General features: G+C 39.8%; 1 protein-coding gene across 1 annotated transcript in view; it reads left to right on the top strand.

Annotated features, from left to right (window-relative positions):
• Positions 1–3,051, top strand: part of LOC308074684 (ryanodine receptor 3) — a gene marked incomplete at its 5' end in the record, with an annotated part of 322,999 nt that extends 319,948 nt beyond the window's left edge. The window contains 2 exon segments of the mRNA XM_080414190.1: positions 1,822–1,873; positions 2,545–3,051. Coding sequence (XP_080270316.1) covers positions 1,822–1,873; positions 2,545–2,640 — 148 coding nt within the window. The 3' untranslated portion in view covers positions 2,641–3,051.
• Positions 3,052–23,319: the final 20,268 nt, after the last annotated feature.

The raw sequence follows: 23,319 nt of genomic DNA, 5'->3' as shown, positions 1-23,319 counted from the left end.
CACAGTGATACTGTGGTTGTGTCCTCCTGGTGGTGCTGATAGGTCTGAGAAACAACAGGTTTCATTAATGTCTTAATGAAAAAGTATGGTGTTGCTCTTTTAAAGACGTGTGTGTTGGAAACAGCAGGGCCTCGCGACCGCACAGAGTGGTTGGGCTTTCTACATTTTAACCAGTGGTGTAAAACGTACTCAATGTATTTACTTCAGTAAAAGTATCAATACTCCGTTACAAGTAAAAAGTCAGATAATCCAAATCTACTTGAGTACATGTACAAAAGTATTGGTATCAAAACATACTTTAAGTACAATAAGTAAAAGTACTCGTTATGCAAAATGTGCCATTTCACAAGTTTTCAAAATGTATTAAAAATATTTTGAAAATAGCAGATCTACAAGCTCACAATGCGTCGCATTGCGACACATTGTGAGCTTGTAGATCGGCAAATAGCCTAAGTTTAAATAGGGATGAAGTGGTTAGTGTGTTTTGCAATAATAATCAAAACCTACAAAGTGTACTTAGTTACTTTACACCACTGATTTTAACCACTTCTTAAACCCTCTAGTCCAGACCTAGTAAACTGGACATGAGTTGGCTCTGTACTTGGACTTTCCAGAATATGGATGCTGGGGTTCAAGTGGTTCAGGTGCATCTGTGTACCTAAGGAAGACTGTTTTAGTTTTTTTAAAGGGTAACTTTGTCCATTTTAACCTGATTCCTGACATTCTATTGTGAGACACTTGACACAATACGTTTTGTGTGTCGAGAGCTCGCTCGTTCAGCACTGGAAAATTGCTGCCAGCGCAAAAAAACAAACGTAAATCTATGCTAAATCCATCCTCCTCACAGTAGAACGATCGAACCTTTGGGCTCGCAACTCCTAAAAGATATTGGCCAAGTCTCACGACTCACAGATCAAGAGCAAACATACACTGCAGACAGCACTGAACAAACATGCATGCACGCACATACCGATCTGCTACAGTACCCTTAATAATAAATAAAAGCTATTAGTTACGTGTTACGTGTTATAAGTACATTTTCTTAATTACATTTTTAATTAAATTAAATATGCCGTGTGTTCCCTCTGTCTCATTGGTCTGTCTTTACTCAACATGCAGTGTGTGCCCTCTGTCTCATTGGTCTGTCTTTACTCAACATGCTGTACGTTCCCTCTGTCTCATTTGGTCTGTCTTTACTCAACATGCTGTACGTTCCCTCTGTCTCATTTGGTCTGTCTTTACTCAACATGCTGTACGTTCCCTCTGTCTCATTCGTCTGTCTTTACTCATCATGCTGTATGTTCCCTCTGTCTCATTGGTCCTTCTTTCTCATCATGCAGTATGTTCCCTCTGTCTCATTGGTCTGTCTTTACTCAACATGCTGTACGTTCCCTCTGTCTCATTGGTCTGTCTTTACTCAACATGCTGTACGTTCCCTCTGTCTCATTGGTCTGTCTTTACTCAACATGCAGTAGGCCTACGTTCCCTCTGTCTCATTGGTCTGTCTTTACTCAACATGCAGTACGTTCCCTCTGTCTCATTGGTCCGTCTTTACTCAACATGCTGTACGTTCCCTCTGTCTCATTGGTCTGTCTTTACTCAACATGCTGTACGTTCCCTCTGTCTCATTGGTCTGTCTTTCTCATCATGCAGTGTGTGCCCTCTGTCTCATTGGTCTGTCTTTCTCATCATGCAGTGTGTGCCCTCTGTCTCATTGGTCTGTCTTTCTCATCATGCTGTACGTTCCCTCTGTCTCATTGGTCTGTCTTTCTCATCATGCAGTGTGTGCCCTCTGTCTCATTGGTCTGTCTTTCTCAACAGGTTTTTCTTGATGTACCTCATCAACAAGGACGAGACGGAGCACACTGGCCAGGTATGTTGATTAACAGCATTCAAACAACCTGTGGGTCACTGAATGCCGTATATGACACTTTGTGTGTGTGTGTGTGTGTGTGTGTGTGTGTGTGTGTGTGTGTGTGTGTGTGTGTGTGTGTGTGTGTGTGTGTGTGTGTGTGTGTGTGTGTGTGTGTGTGTGTGTGTGTGTGTGTGTGTGCGTGCGTGCGTGCGTGCGTGCGTGCGTCAGGCACGTGCGTGCGTGCGTCAGGCACATGCGTGCGTGCGTGCGTCAGGCACGTGCACAGTGCACACACAGGCATCGAAGGGGGCTAGAGCCCCTTCCCTTTTACCCGTCTGTAAAAAAGTGCCCTCTCCGGACCATGAATGCAGCTTTTACTTTGGTAAAAGAAACGCAAATGCGCCCTCGCCATGCCGTACCCAAAGGCAGCATTCAAGAGAACTGTCTTTTTCGACCATGAATGCAGCTTTTACTTTGGTAAAAGAAACGCAAATGCGCCCTCGCCATGCCGTACCCAAAGGCAGCATTCAAGAGAACTGTCTTTTTCGAACCCTCTTGCACGTGTCGCAGCGCGACGCGTTGTGAGCTTGTAGATCGGCTATTTTCTTAGAACTAAATACATCAAAGCATGCCCTTGAATCGAAGATTTTGCCCCTCTAACATTTTCTGCACGTCCCTGGTCCCTGTAGGAATCCTATGTGTGGAAGATGTACCAGGAACGGATGTGGGACTTCTTCCCAGCTGGGGACTGCTTCCGCAAGCAGTATGAGGATCAGCTCGGATAGAGCGGACACTCCCTTTTATCCACTCTGGAAGGTGGCAGCAGGGATTTGTAGTCCCACCACCATTCAGCTTGCTGGACGACAACACCACACATCCCACAGTGAAAGCCTCCTCTATGCTGTGGAAGGCCCAGGGAACGAGAAGACAAGACAAGACAAGACAAGACGAGACGAGACAAAACAAAACAAAACAAAACAAAACAAAACAAAACAACACAACAGAGAGAACCATCTCCCACCTCAGCTCTGGTACAGTGCCAAACTATGACAAAATGACTTCTCTCTTGCCCAGGCATTTTGGTTTTCAGTTTTGAGACTTTATCCTCGTTCTTTTTTTCTTCTTCTTTTTTTGACAACGTGTTGCCTTTTACTCCACATAACCCTAAACCATTGCACAATTTTTTTGTCTTTTTGAGAAACACTGGGTTGTGTGGGGGTATGGGACAATGTGTGAGTCATATTATGCACAAGAACCTAAACGTCGGTTATTTCAAGAATGTTCAACTCGAGACTTAATGCCAAAAGAACAGTGGAATAGATTTATATAGAGTAATAAAAGATTTTGGGGGGAAATAAAAAATAGAAAAAGATTTTTCATGTTGTGAACTTGCATATTGAAATGAAGTAGTGACACAAAGTGGAGAAAAAAAAGGTTTATTATATCAGATAAAAATGCCTAAAATGATTGAAGTGCCTTACAGTACTGTATCTACATTACAACAAAGCTATGCAAAATGTTTGTTTTTGGTTTTTTTCATGGTATGTAAGTACAGAAGCTTTCCTGGAACAGCAACAAGTGGCTGCTCAGATGTGGTTTGTGGCTGATGTTTTTCATTTGAACAGCATTGTTTTATTTATTTATTTATTTATATTTATTACATTTATTTATTTATTGCTGACTAAAGCATCCTGAAGCCCGATTCATACATCGGATCAACCGGGCATCGCGTGCTGAAAATAGCAGACCTACAAGCTCACAACGCATCGCAGATGCAATGTGTTGTGAGCTTGTAGGTATGCTAAACGTTCACCGTCAGATTATAAATTTGGCATAACTGCAAAATGTCATGATACAAACAGCATAAATTACACACTTATCAAAAGAAAATATCACTCGTCAGAATTCACTGAAACACCTTGAAACAAAAACTGAATTGCTATTGTATGGCCATTTGTATGTAGTAGCTTTGCTGAACTGTGCATTTCTTTTGATGGAAAAATAAACAAATCAATGCAATAAGTTCTCAATGCAAGTTCTTTGCTTTTTGTCTCTGCCCAGGCTGTGTGTTTGTGTGTGTGACTGACAAGGCCTGACATCACTGTCTTAGGGATGTCAGGCCCTGTCACTGGGATGTCAGGCCCTGTCAGGGCTGTGACAGGGCCAACCATAACCTCCCAACTTTACTGTTGGGAGGTTATGGCAAAAGAAATAACACCTATTTGAACTTTTATGAAACCAAGGCAACAATGACAATTAGGTGAGGTCACTTCCTGAACTGCGCTCCTCCCACCTCACTGTTTGAGGTCTGTGCTGCTACCCTGTGTGCTGTGCTTTTCTCTAACTAAAGTACAGTACAACTCAGGTCTGTTTTACTAAGAATAGAGGGTTTAAATGGTGTTAAAATGTTAAATTTTCATCACAATGTAGAAATACTGTGCATCTAAATGCTCTTTGGCTCAAGAGATTTGTCAGGAGTTATAATCTGAAGGTTTAGGGTTCAACGCTCCTAAAGAACATTTTCACTGTCCATTTAAATTGTGAAAGGTGCCAGGTGGGTTATGTATTACATTCTCAGTAATATCTTCTATGCCAGTGTGGCTCAAGAGATACATTTGGGGTTTCTCAGCCAAAGGTTTAGGGTTCAAAGCTTCTAAACAACATTTTCGAGTCAAGTAATACGTTTGCAAATGAACCTTCCATGTCAGCTTGGCTCAAGCAATAACTCTCGGCCTATAAACCGAAGGATCAGAACAATATTTTCACTGTCCATCGAAATTCTAAAAAAGTGGGTTTAGAATTATATTGCAGTTGCATCGTGTGTGCAAGTGTGGCTCAACAGATAAATCCTCGGCTTAAAGGAGAGATCCGGACATTTTAAGTGTTATCTTTGATGTGTCGCTAATCACTCACCATCATTGAAATGGACGTTGACTTATTCCAGAGAGTCCCGTCTCCTGCAGTCTGTCGACCCCCTCCGTTGGCATAATGGGAGCCCGTGTAAGAGTGAAATTCGTCTATTATAACCGATGCAAAGTTAGTTTTTTCTCTACTACTGCTCATTGTGGAGTCTCATGATACTCAAACATGCACTTAAAGTCCCCGACGAGCTAACGCTAATGTAGAACTAGCTAACGCTGGTTGCTTGTTTCTCTCCCTGGCAACACCGAGTTGCCAGGTTCTGGGAGAACATTTTCGTTGTCCATCTAAATTCTAAAAGGTTGTTTAAGTATTAATTTCTCAGTGGTGGCTTCCATGCTAAATGCATACTTTATGAACTGAAGGTTTAAGATTCAAAACTGTCAAAGAACATTTTCACTGTCCATCTAAAGTCTAAAAGGTCAGTTAAGTATTACGTTCTCAGTTATATTTTACATGTCAGCGCGGCTTAAGAGATGAAAGTGGGGTTTATGTACCGAAGGTTTAGAATTCGAAGTACTTAAAGAACATTTTCAATGTCCATTTAAATTCTAAAAGGTGGGTTAAGTATTACATTTCCACATATGAGCTCCATATCGATGTGGCTCAAGAGATAAAACCAGGTTTGAAAATCCAAAGGTCCAGGGTTCAACCCCCGTAAGGAACATTTTCACTGTCCATCTAAATTCTAAAAGGCGGATTAAGTATTACGTTCCCGGTTGTATTCTCCATGCCAGTGTGGCTCAAAAGTTAAATCCAGGTTTAAAGGTTCAAACGTTCAAAGGTTCAAGGGTTCAATTCTCAAACAAAACAAAAACAGCAGTAAATCAAACCAAAAGTGAAATACAACAAAACTTAATTGCCTCACTGACAAAATCAAACTGTGTATGGGGAAAAAAATCAAAACAAATCCACACTAATATAAACAAAAACTAATTGTTAAATATTCAATTACTTTGCTTAATATGTAAATGTATTAGGCTCCTCCCCTGGAGGTGGACTCCCTCCAAACTCCTCCCTCTTCCACCGGAGCTAAAAGAGAGCAAAAGGAGGGAGGTGGGCTGCCTCCACGCTCATTGCCTTTAAAAGACCGAAAATGAAGGTTTACCAGGACCAAGATTCAAACCCACAACCTTCATGTCGTGAGGCCTCTACTTTACTCATGTGCCACCAGGCCTTTCACAATAATAAGATTCTGGAGGTTATATTTAAAGTTGAAGGGAGAGGTGGCAGGTCAAAAGATTAAAATCCACAGCACACACCTCTATCCCTGACAAAATGACTGAATCTACTAGATACGATCACGGTTCATTATGACAACTGCCATTAGAACACCCAGATTCACACTTTCATAGAAAGCATAATTTCTTAGTTTCAGATGATCAAAACTATGGCAGTTCTTTTTTTTTGTTAAATCAATTGCATTTGCTGTTTTCACTTTGGACTTTTAAATAAAGAAAATATGGCTCCGATGTTTTCAACTAGTTTCTCAAACTGTGGTATTATGACCACCGCTCCTCTTTGGTTAGCTGAATTAAGTTTGAAAAAATACCACTACACTCATAGCATGCAGCATTAGCAAATCAATCAAATAAATGATCAATTATAGGCTAAGCCCCATACTTGAATACTGCATTCTGTTTCGTTTTGAGCTATGTTAGTGATTTAGCGATAACAAATTACGTAAAATGAATCCAACCACTTCCATTTCATATATTTATTGCAACAAACACCAATCAAGAATTAAATACAAAAACAAATAGCTGTGCTATGAAAAATGTAGGCTAACAAGAACAAAGTATTACAGCATAAATACAATTAAATTGACGGCATAATCCACATATAATCACTGAATCATTACTGAGGTGTTTACCTAAATGGTTTACTTACTAACAGCCACAACAGAAGAAAAACAATCAGAGGGGATTTCTGAGCCTGCATGTTCTCAATCAACCTAATTACATCCTGTTTGATGGAGTTAACATGTGACCACCACACAAAATAAAAGTCTAAACCCCAACCATCAGATTGTGAAGCCCCTCTCCATTGTTCTGCCTTTTTGAGTCATTTATTTGGGTTGAAAAAAAGAGCACAATAACATTCACACTGATTTACATTTCAACAGTAAAGTCACATCAGACAACGAGCGCCAGCTGTCACACACTGTTACCAAGTGGGATTGTAGATCGGCTTAAAGTCAGTGAAAAACCCTTACAAATGTCATGAATGGGGCAGGAGGCAGGCTTGCAGGTAAAATAAAGGTGTTTATTTTGATCCAGGCCTGGATAACATAACTAAAGACAAAGCAACTCAGACAAAACAGGTTATCACAGCGGTAAGGTGTCAGCCTCTCCCCATGACAGCTCTCATATTACTGACCACAAAGAGATGTTCCCTTTATATAGTCTACAGACTCCACCCCTGGCTATCGAATCAACCAACCCCAGTGCAGTAGCAATCCACCCAAGATGTTCCCCATATTAATCAGCTCCTCATGCACCACACCCCACTACACAGTGAGGCTTCAAGGCAGCTTCCCCATAACAGCATCTGATAGACAACAGATAAACAAAAGCATATTAGGATTCCAGTCACAGTAGAATGTGCACCTTGTGTGGGACTGAGAATCTACATCTAGTTACAAGCATACAGTACAATACAGCATAACATAGCCTACTATGGATGTGTACTGCTGAACATTAGACAATTAGTCTGTCAGAGGCTCACTGTGATAGGACACTGTCTACATGATCCAAAGATTGAGGGTTCAAATCCTCCTGCTTCTTTACTCTGAAGCATGTTTTGAAAACTAACGTACATAAACCACACTTGAACTTTTATGAAACCAAGGTAACAATGACAATTAGGTGAGGTCGGTCACTTCCTGAACTGAACTCCTCCCGCCTCACTGTTTGAGGTCTGTGCTGCTGCCCTGTGTGCTGTGTTTTCTCTAACTAAAGTACAGGACAACTCAGGTCTGTTTTACTAAGAATAGACCGTTTAAGTGGTGAAGATAAAATATCAAATCTAAATGCTCTGTGGCTCAAGAGATTTGTCAGGAGTTATAATCTGAAGGTTTAGGGTTCAACGCTCCTAAAGAACATTTTCACTGTCCATTGAAATTCTAAAAGGTGGGTTAAGTATTACATTCTCAGTAATGTCTTCTATGCCAGCGTGGCTCAAAAGATGCATTTGGGGTTTCTCAGCCAAAGGTTTAGGGTTCAAAGCTTCTAAACAACATTTTCAATGTCCATCAAATTCTAATAGTTGGGTCAAGTAATACGTTTGCAAAGGTATCTATCGTGCCAGCGTGGTGCAAGAGATACATACAGTGTTTATGAACTGAAGGTATTTCATAGCAGTATGGTTCAAGAGAAAAATCTGGTGTTAATAAGGGTTCAAAGCTCTAAAAGAACATTTTCACTAAGTTAGTCTAAAACGTTGGTCAGTTATTACGTTCTGAGTTGCAGCTGCTTGACTTAAGCAATAAATGCAGGGTTTATGAACCGAAGGTTTGCGGTTCAAAAGAATGTCCATTTAAATTCTAAAAGGTAGGATTAAGTATTACATTCTCAGTCTATATTCCATGCCAGTATGGTTCAAGAGATAAATGTGGGGTTAGTATGCCAAAGGTTTGGAGTTCAAAGCCCCAACTGAACTTTTTCACTGTCCATCTAAATTCTAAAAGGTTGTTTAAGTATTAATTTCTCTGTAGTGTCCTCCATGCCAGCGTGGTGTACGAGCTAAATGCATGGTTTATTAACTGAAGGCTTAGGGTTCAAAACTCCCAAAGAACATTTTCACTGTCCATCTAAAGTCTAAAAGGTTGGTTTGGTATTACATGTCCAAGTGCAAGCCCCATGCCAATGTGGCTCAAGAGATAAAACGAGGCTTAGTAAAGACAAGGCCTAGTTAGTTAACAGTTCAAACCCCATGAGAAACATTTTCACTGTCCATCTAAAGTCTAAAAGGTTGGTTAAGTATTATGTTATCAGTTACATCTTACGTAAGAGCCAGCGTGGCTTAAAGGGGAACTTCGCCGATTTTGCTGCCCATAGCGTCAAATGACGTTTTCCGCGGGTTCTCACCTATGTCCGCACTACATGGTGTCTCAGTGAGACCAACCCCACACACCCCCCATATTCCAAGCCTGTGCTAGTCGGTACCATATACAGACCTCCTAACCAGACTGATTTCTATGAAAGACTTGAGGAGTGTTTAGCTAAGGTGGAGTGTGCGGAGACGATTCTTCTTGGTGACTTTAACACAGACATGCTCTGTAAGGAAGCGTCAGTGTATAAGTCATTCAGGGGGTTTTGTCATCGGCACTCACTCCACCAGCTAATCACCCAGCCCACAAGGCTGTGTGTTTCCACTCAAACTACCATAGATCTCATTCTAGCAACGGACAAGGACAAAATCCTCAATAGTGGTGTTTCTACCTGTGGCATATCTGATCATAACATGATCTTCTGCACCAGAAAGAAACGTAAACCTAAGAACGGTTGCCACAAATCAGTCACGATCAGAGACCTCAAAAACTATAAGAGTGAGGACTTAGATCGCAGGCTAGAGGAACTGGACTGGTCCGACGTACTAAACAGCACACAGGTAGACGAATCTTGGCTTGGTTTCAAAACCAAATTCATTCAAATTTTGGACAGTGTGGCCCCCATGAAAACCGTCATGGTCAAATCCCGCCCGGTACCATGGATGAATTCGGACATCCTTACTGCCATGAAGGTCAGAAACAAAAAGTGTTCTGAGCTTCATAAAGGTAGGATCAAACTCGCCAGGTGTTTTAACAAAGGTCTCGAATCCCACGTAGCTAAACTTGTAAAAGAAAGAAACAAGCTAAGAAACAAGGTTAATCGCATGCTCGAACTAGCAGAAAAAAGCTTCCTCGATGACAAAATTGAGGAAAATAAAAGCAAACCACGAGAGCTTTGGAAGCTATTCAACAACCTACTAGGCTGCAGCAAGAAATTGAAAACCAGGTTTACAAACATAAGCCTCAAGGTGAATGACACTCTCATCACATCCAAACATGAAGTGAGTAAAATCCTCAACATATTCTTCACGACCATAACCTCAGATTTGGTTGAAAAACTTCCCCCTCACTCTGGGTGCTATGGTGAGGAACATGTTGACTCATTTTACAAAAAACAGGGTGTACGGAAAGATGATTTTAAACTCTCCCCTGTGAAAACAGAAGAGGTGTTTAAAAAATTGAGTGCTCTTCATCAACACAAAGCCACAGGCCTCGACAATATCCCCGCCAAATTTCTAAAAGACTCGGCCGCCTCCATTGCTCCAATCATTACCCACATAATAAACCTCTCCATCATACAGGGACGGGTCCCTAACGATTTCAAAAAAGCAAGGGTGACCCCTCTGTACAAAAAAGGAAACAAATTAGACCCTGGCAACTACCGCCCTATTTCTATTCTTAGCTCCATCTCGAAAGTCATGGAAAAAATAGTCTATGAACAGGTCGATAAGTATCTTGCCGAAAAAAATCTAATTTACAAATTCCAATCTGGTTTCAGAACAAACCACTCCACTGACACATGCCTTCTCTATTTGAACGACTCTATCAAACAAGATGTCGACAAGGGCAAATATTGCGGCATGGTCATGCTGGACCTCCAAAAGGCCTTTGACACCGTCAATCACCCAATTATGATCAATAAGCTCAAAGCAATAGGTTTTGATGATACGTCAGTGAACTGGATGAGATCCTACCTGGAAGGGAGGGAGCAAGTGGTGGAAGTAAACGGCACCCAGTCCCCCCCCCTCCCTGTGACTTGTGGTGTCCCACAAGGAAGTATACTAGGACCTTTACTGTTCCTGATATATGTGAATGACATGTCATCGGCCTGCGACTGCAAGCTGTTCCTGTTCGCAGATGACTCGGCCCTGCTAGTCTCGGACAGGGACAGGCTGCAGGTTGAGAAAACTCTCAGCTCCGAACTCAACAAGATCTGCATCTGGCTCTCTGACAACAAACTTTCATTACACCTGGGTAAAACTGAATCCATCCTCTTTGGGTCCAGTCCTAACCTTAGCAAGGCAGAGAGTTTCACTATCAAAGTGGGTGATAATGTCATCAAAAGAAAGGATGAAATTACCTACCTGGGCTCCATCTTGGAGGCAAACCTCTCCGGTAACAAAAACGCCGAAAAAGTGATAAAAAATGTCAACCGAACAACACGCTATTTGTGGAGGATTGATCGCCTAGTCAGTAAGAATACTCTGAAGATTCTTGCAGGGGCCCTCATTCAAGGTCATTATGATTATGCATGCACTTCATGGTATCACAACACCTCCAAGGCCTTAAAAACAAGGCTCCAAACATCCCAAAACAAACTTGTAAGGCTACTTCTTGGCCTCAATCACAGAACCCATCTAACCCCTGCTCATTTTGCTAGGATTGGATGGCTTAGGGTTGAGGACAGAGTACAGCAACTTGCTATGGGCCTGGTCTTCAAGATACACCACAACATTGGGATCCCCCTGTATTTGTCAAAATACTTCAAAAATGTTAATGAAGTCCATGATCATAACACCAGAGGCAGCTCCACTGATCATGTTCAACCCAGATTTGGCTCAACTAAGGGTATGAACTCATTCTCATGCTATTCATCAAAAATGTGGAATGCCCTACCAAAAGGAGTAAAGGAGTGTAAAACCCTACTCACTTTCAAAACTGCCCTAAAGATACACCTTCAGGAGGCTGCAATTCGAAAATGGCCCCTGTCTAAGTCTTAACCTACCCCTCCCTACCCCCCCCCCCCCCTCTTTCATTTTCCTCTTTTGTATATATATATATATTTTTTCTCTCTCGTCATACCAGTAACCTGAAAGCTGATTGTATGACATTCTGTATAGTAGTGTGTATATCTGCCTGCCTCTTATATTTCATCATGATTTGTGTGCATGGGGTCCTCATCTTAAACAAGCGTAATGCTTAATGAGGGTTTCCAGTTTAGTAGACCTTGTATTGTGAATTTGTACTTCCATGTACTGTTATGTACTGTCATGTACTATTCTCATGTCTTTCTAAATAAACTACATCAATCAATCAAACCCCAAGGGGTGTCTCCCAAAGAGTGGGATCAGCCTTCTTTCTCCCTGCTCGCGTCGGTAAACACTCCGTGGGAGGAATACTAACACAACAGATATTTATTTGAACCATAAAACACAGAAGAGCAGCTCCTCCGCAGAGGAATTCAACAGGCTGTATGCTGAAATCATGCTGGACACAGCTTGGATTAATTACTTTATAGAGTAAGTAATGATTGCTGTAAACGTTATGCCAATTTGACATAATAATCCAAGTGTAATTGTACTTGATTGCTTTAATGTTAGAGATTAATAAAGTTAGGGTAGTAGTATACAATGTGTAGTTGACTTCTGATAGACCCATGCACGCAGAGCAGTGTTGTTTACATTGTCGTTCCATAGCTAGCCAAATGCAAAGCTAAACCACTTGTGTGACAAGCCAAATTTATGCTTTGTCTCTTGTCAGATTTCAAATATAAAGTGCTTATGCCATGGCCACGGATGTTACAATTTGAATCGGCTGGGTGCAAGTACTCGTATCTTCCATATTGTTTAAATCTGATCGGTGGTCATTTTCTCATAAACCTCCCAACCGATCGCATAAGGGTCGCATAATAAATGGCCACTGATCGGATTAAAATGCTTTTTTATTAAACAATACGGAAGATACTGGTACTTAGACCCACCCAATTCAAATTGTAACATCCGTGGTCATGGGATAAGCACTTTTTATTTGAAATCCGAACGTTTATGTAGATGTACGGATTGTACATGTAGAAAGTGCAAACACCAGGTTGAAGTTCCCCCATGACAGTCATGTTTCAGGGCTACGTCGCCGGGTCCCGAAAATAGCAGATCTACAAGCTCACAACGCGTCAGACTCGACACTTTGTGAGCTTGTAGGTCTGCTATTTGCGGCTTGCATGCAATATTAGTATAGATTAGGCTTCACGTGGGATGATATCTATTTAATCTACAAGTGTAATCTAATGTGTTCTTTTCAACAGGACAGAATGTTGTTTCGCCTGCCTGCGGAAATGGAGTAACGTTCGGCTGATGAAGACCCCTGGGACTCGCCTTTTGAGATACAACCATATTCTTTTTCTAAATAAAACGATTACATTTACACCCTGCTTGCTCTACTCATTGATCACGGTACATTCTACATTGTATAAGCATTCATAATGACAAAATGTGAACCCCAATTCTATAAGGGTTCTTTTGAACTGTTTCATGATAGGAGATGGTCTTTCATTTGGCAGAATGGTACATAATTGCATTACAGATATAATAGTGAAAAACTCTTGTACATTCTGTTAGTATTTACTTCTACATGTAATCATAATTTTTCTGGGGACCCCAGCACATTGGATTCAACTTTACTGGTCTTAGATACAATAGGCTATAGTAAAACCTAATATTATCTATACACCAATTGAAAGCATGAAACGGTCTCATTTGAAAAAAGAGAAAAAAAACGATTAGGCTGTGTGTATGACAAGAGTATTTGAACATTAGCATGTCATTCTAAAGTAATGCCCATGTTTTCTATAAGTTTAGTCCAAAGAATATAACTGGAAATGACAGTGAAACATTATGCTCTCAGAAATAAGGAGTCACACATGACATGAGTATGAAACGTTTTGTTTTATTATTATATTGTTGACTACTATGCTGCATCTCCATGGATGTCCCGACTCCCAAGTAGAAGATGGACGTCACGTCACCAGCACCGGACTGTCTAAATGGTGGGATGGAATGTAGAAAAAAAATTGATGCACGTGCGCGCGCGCACACAGACACACACGTTTAGTGTTACTATGCTAATTTATACATGATATATTTAGTTTACTATAAGATACAATCAAATCAATACAGAACACAATACAACAGCAGCCAAGACTAATAGTTTCACCTTGGCTTGCTGGTGCAACAAAGACACGGTGATGATGGGACATCCTGGTATAGATATAGCAAACTTGCAATGGGTATTTCACGTGATCCAAGAAAGAACATGGCTTCGATGTCGTGTTTTGTGATCCAAAGGTAGGCAAAAAAGTCAGAAAAGTTGGAACGTAACATTCAGTGTTGCCAGATCTTGTGAGAGAAATAAGCAACCAGGTATATGAAAACAAGCCCAAAAGAAAATACCTGTGCCAAGAGCACTTGAAACCTAGACATGGGTTATTTGAAAATTGCCGATCTACAAGCTCACAACGCGTAACGATGTGACGCAGTGTGAGCTTGTAGATCTGCTATTTTCCAAAAAATCTTGAGGGGAAAAAAGTGCAAAATGTGGAATATTTTTTAAACATTTTAACAACACATTTTTGGTAGGGTCTCCCTGGCAAATATGTTGGCGCGCAGTGCACAGATGAGGGTCCGTGGAAAAGTACATGAACATGTTTGAGAACCACTGGTTTAAACAACAATCAAAACATTTGGAAACGAGCCCAAATATCAACTACATTTTAGAAACCAGCCGCTTATAATAAGCAGACATGGCAACACTGGCCAATGCAATGTGCTGTATGTGTTTGTTGATGTTGTTGTAGTGAGAACTGGGAGGGGAAAGTTACAACGTAGACCACGCCCCCACGCAGCCTCCTCCCCACAAGGAAGTGCAGTGCCCCAAAGCATTGTGGTCATTGTAGTAATGCAGCCAAACCCCAGTCATCCAGTCAAAGTCAAGACTTCTATATTTTTCTGGCCATAGGGTGCAAATTTGAAATTTTGCTACTGTTATCTACTATATTATAATAGATCATTAATATATATATGATTAACATTGAGTGACTGCAAGTTCTTCCAGGGGTGTAATGCTCCTTTAAGTGGGGTTTATGTACCGAAGGTTTGGAATTCAAAGCACTTAAAGAACATTTTCAATGTCCATCTAAATTCTAAAAGGTGGGTTATTTCCACATTTCCAAATATGAGCATCATGTCAATATGGGTCAAGAGAAAAAGCCAGGCTTTGTAAAACCAAAGATCTAGGGTTCGAACCCCCCAAGGAACATTTTCACTGTCCATCTAAATTCTAAAAGGTGGGTTAATTATTACGTTCCAGATCTTATCTTCCATGCCAGCGTGGCTCAAAAGTTAAATCCAGGTTTAAAGGTTTTAAGGTTCAAACTTTCAAAGGTTCAAATCTCAAACAAAACAAAAACAACAATAAATCAAACCAAAAGTGAAATACAACAAAACTCAATAGCCACACTGACAAAATCAAACTGGTTATGGGAAAAAACAGATATTAAAAAAGATAAAAAAAAGAATAAAATAAAAAAATACCGCAATGAAAACAGTTACTTTGCTTAATATATAAATCTATTAGGCTCCTCCCTTTGGAGGTGGGTTTCCTCCACGCTAATCGCCTTAAAAAGGCAGAAAATGTAGATTTACCATGACCAGGATTCAAACCCGCAACCTTCAGATCGTGAAGCCTCTACTTTATTCATGCGCCACTAGGCCTTTCATGTCTTTAAGTTTTACCTGGCTCTTGTACCTTTATATCGTTCAGTGAAGAGTGTGCAAGAGGACAGTTCTAGTATTAACCATGGTGCTATAGTGAAGAATGTTCTTGGTTTGAAACCATCAAGGACATTTCTTTAAGTTTTACCCGGCTCTTGTACCTTTATAGAATCGCTCAGTGAAGAGTGTGCAAGAGGACAGTTCTAGTATGAACCATGGTGGTACAGTGGCTAAATTACAGGGCTTGTAATCCGAAGATCCTTGGATCAAATCCAGCAAGGACATTTCTTTGAGTTTTACCCGGCTCTTGTACCTTTATAGAATCGTTCAGATAAGAATGTGCAAGAGGACTGTTCTAGTATGAACCATGGTGGTACAGTGGTTAAGATTCAGGGCTTGCAACCCGAAGAACCTTGGATCAAATCCAGCAAGGACATTTCTTAAAGTTTTACCTGGCTCTTGTACCTTTATAGAATTGCTCAGTGAAGAGTGTGCAAGAGGACAATTCTAGTACGAACCATGGTGCTACAGTGGTTAAGATACAGGGCTTGCAAGCAGGATGTCCTTGGTTTGAAACCAGCAAGGTCATTTTTGCAAGTTTTACCTGGCTCTTGTTTATTTACATAATCTTTCAGTGACGAGTGCACAATAGAACAGACTAAAATGTATCATCATGGTAGTGAAGTGGTTAAGATACAGGACTTGCAAACAGAATGTTCTTGGTTTGAAACCATCAAGGAAATTTTTTCAAGTCCTACTTGGCTGTTGTACCTTTATCGAATCTTTCAGTGAAGAGTGTGGAAGAGAACAGGGAAGATTCAGCAATGAATTATGGTGGTACAATGGTTAAGACACAGGGCTTGCAACCCGAAGATCCTAGGTTCAAATCCAACAAAAACATTTCTTTAAGTTTTACCCGGCTCTTGTACCTTTATAGAATAGTTCATTGAATACTGTGCAAGAGGACAGTTTGAGTATGGACCATGGTGGTACAGCGGTTAAGATACAGGGCTAACAACCCGAGGATCCTTGGATCAAATCCAGCAAGGACATTTCTTTAAGTTTTACCCGGCTCTTGTACCTTTATAGAATCGTTCATTGAAGAGTGTGCAAGAGGACAGCTTGAGTACAAACCATGGTGGTACAGCGGTTAAGATACAGGGCTAACAACCCGAGGATCCTTGGATCAAATCCAGCAAGGACATTTCTTTAAGTTTTACCCGGCTCTTGTACCTTTATAGAGTCGTTCAGTGAAGAGTGTGCAAGAGGACAGTCTGAATATGAACCATGGTGGTACAGTTGTTAAGATACAGGACTTGCAACACAAAGGCTCTTGGTTCAAATCCAGCAAGGACATTTCTTTAAGTTTTACCATAAAGGTACAAGAGCCAGATAAAACTTAAGAAATGTCCTTGCAGGATTTGAACTAAGAGCCTTCGGATTGTAAGTCCCTTATCTTAACCAGTGTACCACCATGGGTCATACTAGAACAGTCCTTTTGCACACTCTTATCTGAACGATTCTTTAAAGGTACAAGAGCCAAGAATTGTTCAGTGAACAGTGTGCAAGAGGACAGTTCTAGTATGAACCATGGTAGTACAGTGGTTAAGATACAGGGCTTGCAACCCAAAGATCCTTGGTTCAAATCCAACAAGGACATTTCTTTAAGTTTTACCTGGCTCTTGTACCTTTATAGAATCGTTCAGTGAAGACTGTGCAAGAGGAAAGAATGAGTATGAACCACGGTGGTACAGTGGTTAAGATACAGGACTTGCAACCCGAAGGGTATTGGTTCAAACCCAGCAAGAAACTCTTTCTGACTTTTTACCTGGCTTTTGCACCTTTCTCAAATCCCTCAGTGAAGATCGCACAAGAGAGCAGATAAAGTATGAACCACTGTGGCACAGTGGTTAAGATAACCACCTCAGAGGGCAAAGACTGTGAGTTCAAATCTCACCGATGGTGAAAGATGGTAGAAAAGAAACTCCGAAAGATGGTCAAAGAGAAACCCCGAAAGATGGTCAAAGAGAAACCCGAAAGATGGTGAAAGAAAACGCCTCGAAACGAACGAGATTCCCACAGCAACGCCTCGATACGAACGAGATTCCCACAGCAACGCCTCGATACGAACGAGATTCCCACAGCAACGCCTCGATACGAACGAGATTCCCACAGCAACGCCTCGATACGAACGAGATTCCCACAGCAACGCCTCGATACGAACGGGATTCCCACAGCAACGCCTCGATACGAACGAGATTCCCACAGCAACGGAGCAAGATGGCGGAGATGAAAGGAGGCAGAGAATTGAGTAAGAAAAAGCGGAAATAACATTTTTTATTTTATTTTTTAAATTAATTTTAAGCCCCTCCCTGCACAACCTGAGGAAGGCGGGCTAAATCTATCCTCATCCTCTTCTGAACAAAAAAAACTACAATAGCCATAAGCCAGATTCAAACCCCAAACCTTCTCTGCCTGAGTCCTGTGCTTTACCTTCACGCCACCAGGTCTTCTTTATCTATTTAATGTTTTCGGTCATATTTGAAGTTGAAGGAAGAGATGCCAGGTCAAAGGATACAAATATTCAAATGTTTAAATATTTGCATATTAATATTAGATTTAACTGGAAAAAGTGCTCCACGGAGCACAATTAAGGCTAACAAGGACACAGTATCATGGTATGTATAGCTTTCTTTTTTTAAACAACAGTACTGTATGGCATTTTGTTTAAACTAATGTATTGCATGACTTCATGTATAGTAGTGTACTTAGTGTAAAGTAGAATGACTTTTTTTCATAGTAACAGGCCATGTGATGTAGTTGGTAGGATTTTACTGAAGAAAATGTGAAATTGAAAACAAAACAATTAGACAAATAATCATACATTGATGATGAAGTCACACTAGGGCATTCACGACAACTGGATTTGAATAATGGTCAACTACTAACACAAAGTAGTCGACTAGTTGTGGAGCTGTATCAGATATATCATACATCTTTTTTTTCATCCCTTAACACTTAACAATTGTCATCAAAAACATCTCAGATACAACCAGTAAAGGGTTAAATAAGCACAACTTAAGGAGTTATGTCTGCTGTTTGAGCGCCCCACACTGAAGGCACAACAGAATTTGACAACTATGATTTGGTTGACAACAATTACCCATGGATGTATAAAGAGAACAATTGTTTCAGGGCCCACAGCTGCATATCTGCTGTAGATATACTGCCCTGATTTATAATTTCTTTTAAAATAATAATAATAAATAATAAAAAAAAAGGGGGGGGGTCTGCGGACAAATACATATCGTTTTGGGGATCCTGGACATGAAAAAAGTTTGAGAACCACTGATATTATAAAAACTGTTAGGATTTAGAAGACATTTGTAGAATCCCCCAGAAGCAAATATTTGAGTTAAAAATGTTTGCTTTAAAAAATATTTACATTTATTTTCAAAGATTTGCACACATTTTCACGATTTTTTTAAAATTAGCAGTTCTACAAGTTGCGAGGGTTGCGAGCTTGTAGATCTGCTATTTTCACAATAGCGCAGCACCGAGTGCCACGCTAATGAGCTTGTATATCTGCTATTTTTGAATAGCCAAAGATAATGGTGAAAGTGGTTACACAGATGCCTTCCCGGTCTTAATGGGTTAAAACACCTCTGGAATTTGTGTTGCTTCATCTCGTTGTTCGATTGCAAAATGTACCTGTAAATTACTACACTTATGAATACACTTTTAACCTGTAAATGCAATCAGCGGGACACTGCAGGGATTTGAACCCCGTCCTAGTGAACCAGGAGAGCCATACCAGTGTCTTTTACCTCTTGACTCATTTACAGGTTCAAGAAAATCACACATTAACATTCACACTCATTTATATTTCAACTTTTACCTAAAGACACACAAGCTCAAAACATGAGACTTGTTGTTTGCTTGTAGATCGTCTATTTTCACTATTTAAAAAACCCCTATGACTCAACATTTCTCAGAACTTTGAACATTCATATAAGAAATACCTTCATATGTCTGTTCACTTTTTCAATGGAAACCAGGTGAGAAGGTCATGATCTATCACTGGTAAATATAATAACATTTTGCTGTTCCAAATTGAAGAAATCTCACTTTAAAAACCCCTATATGTCTAAACTCAAAGACATTTCTAAGAACTTTGAACTTTCATCTAACACCTTCATATGTCTGTTCACTTTTTCGATGGAAACCAGGTGAGAAGGTCATAGTCTATCACTGGTAAACATAATAAAAGTTTACTGTTGCTAATTGAATTAATGTCACTTTTAAATCACCTATACCAGTGATTCTCAACCATTTTAATTTCAAGGACCCCCAGTTTGACATGCATTAGGCTACAGACCCCCATTTAATGGCATTTATACCTCTGGGAACCCAATTCATATAGTAAAATCAAAGTTAATTTAACTCTGAGAGTGTACAAATGGAACCTAACGGGTCCATTTGGTTCCATTTGTACACTCTCAGAGTTACAGACCCATAAGGGTCCATTTGGTTCCTGTCCATCATTTAGCTGGGAACCCCCTGGAACCCTCTCAAGTACCCCTGGGGGTCCCCAGACCCCACTTTGAGAACCAATGACCTATACGACTCAACAGTCACACAGACTGTCTCTCAGAACTTTGAACTTTCATCTAACAAATACCTTCATATGTCTGTTCACTTTTTCAATGGAAACCATGAGAAGCTGGTCATAGTCTATCACTGGTGGTAGACATTATGATAAAAGTTTACTGTTCCTAACAATATGACTCACCAGAAACACAGACTGTACTGTAGGGCTGTCACGATTACACATTTAAGTTGACATTTAATTGTCACTCACATAATTGCGATTAACGATTTAATTGTGTTTCTGTCGTAAAAAAGATTATGGAACATAATGAATAAAAATTACATTTCTGTTTGGATTTTAGCCTTCGTAAACAAAAGTCATTATGATATGACAAATAACATAAACATAAACTTAAAAATAAACATTAATAGTGGAAATAGCCGATCATAAGCTCAAATTTTTAGCTTGTAGATCTGCTATTTCCACTATTTTTGACATCTAAAAAAATATATGTCATTTTGTAACATGGAATTGATTATGACAATTATGCAAAAAGTAATTGCGATTATATAAAATAATTGCGATTAGACGATTATGAAATAATTGTGCCAGGCCTACTGTACTGTCCTCCTTGAGGTGTAACAACCACAATTAGACAGCAAGCCAAACTCCATTCACAGGAGTCAGGATGTAAGCTTCAACTCCAAAATATTTATTGAAGACTCAAGGTGCATGTAGCTGTGAAAAACGTGCTTGCTTATAAAAATGAGTAGAGGTAAGTAAATGTAAATATAAATGTAGGACACATTTATGGTTATGGTAAGCATATGTAGGCAACTGTATTAATGATGTAAATATTCATTTCACAGGCATTATGAACTGTACCAAATCCCATACAACAATAATCTCTCAAGAGAAAAATAACACTGATAAAACAGCTACAGTGCTAATCAAGGCACTAATGCAAATGAGGGTTCAACAACAACTTAAGTAACCCATATGGCTGTGTAAAATCTAAGCATAAGAATACATCCCAAATCACCTTCACACAACACAATGAACTAATACAGGTCTAAGGAGTTAATAATCAATAGAGTCACACTTACAGACAATGCTTGCCTGGCACACCAACAGAAATGGCAGCAAGGGTTTTAAATGCTCTGGTTTTGGCTGAATAGACTGGGATCTAGCACTCTGTAGTAATGATTGTTTGTGGTGGATTGCAGTGGATCCTGCTTCCTGGGATGTTGTGTCATGGACTGTACCATTACACAGGGACACTAGGGGGTGCCAAACACTACAACAATATAAAGAGCTGTACCATTACACAGCATTAGTGTAGAGGTGACAAATAACACACCAAGGGATTGATGGGCAGAACACAGACAGATCTCAGAACTTTGAACTTACATCTAACAAATACGTTTATATGTCTGTTCACTTTTTCAAAAATATGAAGGTATTTCTTATATGAATGTTCAAAGTTCTGAGAAAGGTCTTTGAGTTGAGTCATATAGGGGTTTTTAACGTGAGATTTCTTCAATTAGGAACAGCAAAATGTTATTATATTTACCAGTGATGGATCATGACCTTCTCACCTGGTTTCCATTGAAAAAGTGAACAGACATATAAACATATTTGTTGGTGTAAGTTCAAAGTTCTGAGAAATGTCTGTGTTCTGCCCATAGGTCCCTTGGTGTGTTATTTGTCACATCTACACTAATGCTGTGTAATGGTACAGCTCTTTATATTGTTGTAGTGTTTGGCACCCATAGTGTCCCTGTGTAATGGTACAGTCCATGACACAACATCCCAGGAAGCAGGATCCAGTCACTGCAATCCACCACAAACAAACATTACTACAGATAGTCCAGGGGCCAAAACTGATATTCTATTCAGCCAAAACCAGAGCATTTAAAGTCCTTGCTGCCATTTCTGTTGGTGTGCCAGGCAAGCATTGTCTGTAAGTGTGACTCTATTGATTATTAACTCCTTAGACCTGTATTAGTTCATTTTGTTGTGTGAAGGTGATTTGGGATGTATTCTTATGCTTAGATTTTACACAGCCATATGGGTTACTTAAGTTGTTGTTGAACCCTCATTTTCATTAGTGCCTTGATTAGCACTGTAGCTGTTTAATCAGTGTTATTTTTCTCTTGAGAGATTATTGTAGTATGGGATTTGGTACAGTTCATAATGCCTGTGAAATGAACATTTACCTCATTACTACAGTTGCCTACATATGCTTACCATAACCATAAATGTGTCCTACATTTATATTTACATTTACTTACCTTTACTCATTTTTATAAGCAAGCACGTTTTTCACAGCTACATGCACCTTGAGTCTTCAATAAATATTTTGGAGTTATGAAGCTTACATCCTGACTCTCATGTCCTGTGAATGGAGTTTGGCTTGCTGTCTAATTGTGGTTGTTACACCTCAAGGACGACAGTACAGCAGGCCTGTCGCAATTATTACATAATCGTCTAATCGCAATTACTTTTTGCATAATTGTCATAATCAATTCCATGTTCAAAAATGTCATATTTTTAAAAAATGTCAAAAATAGTGGAAATAGCAGATCTACAAGCTCAAAAATTTTGCCTATGATCGGCTATTTCCACTATTAATGTTTATTTTTAAGTTTATGTTTATGTTATTTGTCATATCATAATGACTTTTGTTTACGAAGGCTAAAAGCCAAACAGAAATGTAATTTTTATTCATAATGTTCCATTTTTTTTTTACGACAGAAACACAATTAAATCGTTAATCGCAATTATGTGAGTGACAATTAAATGTCAACTTAAATGTGTAATCGTGACAGCCCTACAGTACGGTGTGTGTTTCTGGTGAGTCGTTAGGAACAGTAAACCTTTATCATACAGTATGTCTACCACCAGTGATAGACTATGACCGGCTTCTCATTGAAAAAGTGAACAGACATATGAAGGTATTTGTTTGATGAAAGTTCAAAGTTCTGAGAAATGTCTGTGTGACTGTTGAGTCGTATACAGTAGGTCATTGGTTCTCAAAGTGGGGTCTGGGGACCCCCAGGGGTACTTGAGAGGGGTCCAGGGGGTCCCCAGCTAAATGATGGACAGGAACCAAATGGACCCTTATGGGTCTGTAACTCTGAGAGTGTACAAATGGAACCAAATGGACCCTAACGGGTCCATTTGGTTCCATTTGTACACTCTCAGAGTTAAATTAACATTGATTTTACAATATGAATTGGGGTCCCAGAGGTATAAATGCCATTAAATGGGGGTCTGTAGCCTAATGCATGTCAAACTGGGGGTCCTTGAAATTAAAATGGTTGAGAATCACTGGTATAGGTGATTTAAAAGTGACATTAATTCAATATAGAATATGACCTTCTCACCTGGTTTCCATTGAAAAAGACATTATGAA

Source organism: Gymnoscopelus braueri (assembly GCF_963280865.1).
Source record: "Gymnoscopelus braueri genome assembly, chromosome: 19".
Lineage (NCBI taxonomy): Eukaryota > Metazoa > Chordata > Actinopteri > Myctophiformes > Myctophidae > Gymnoscopelus > Gymnoscopelus braueri.
This window is presented reverse-complemented; position numbering and strand designations above follow the sequence as displayed.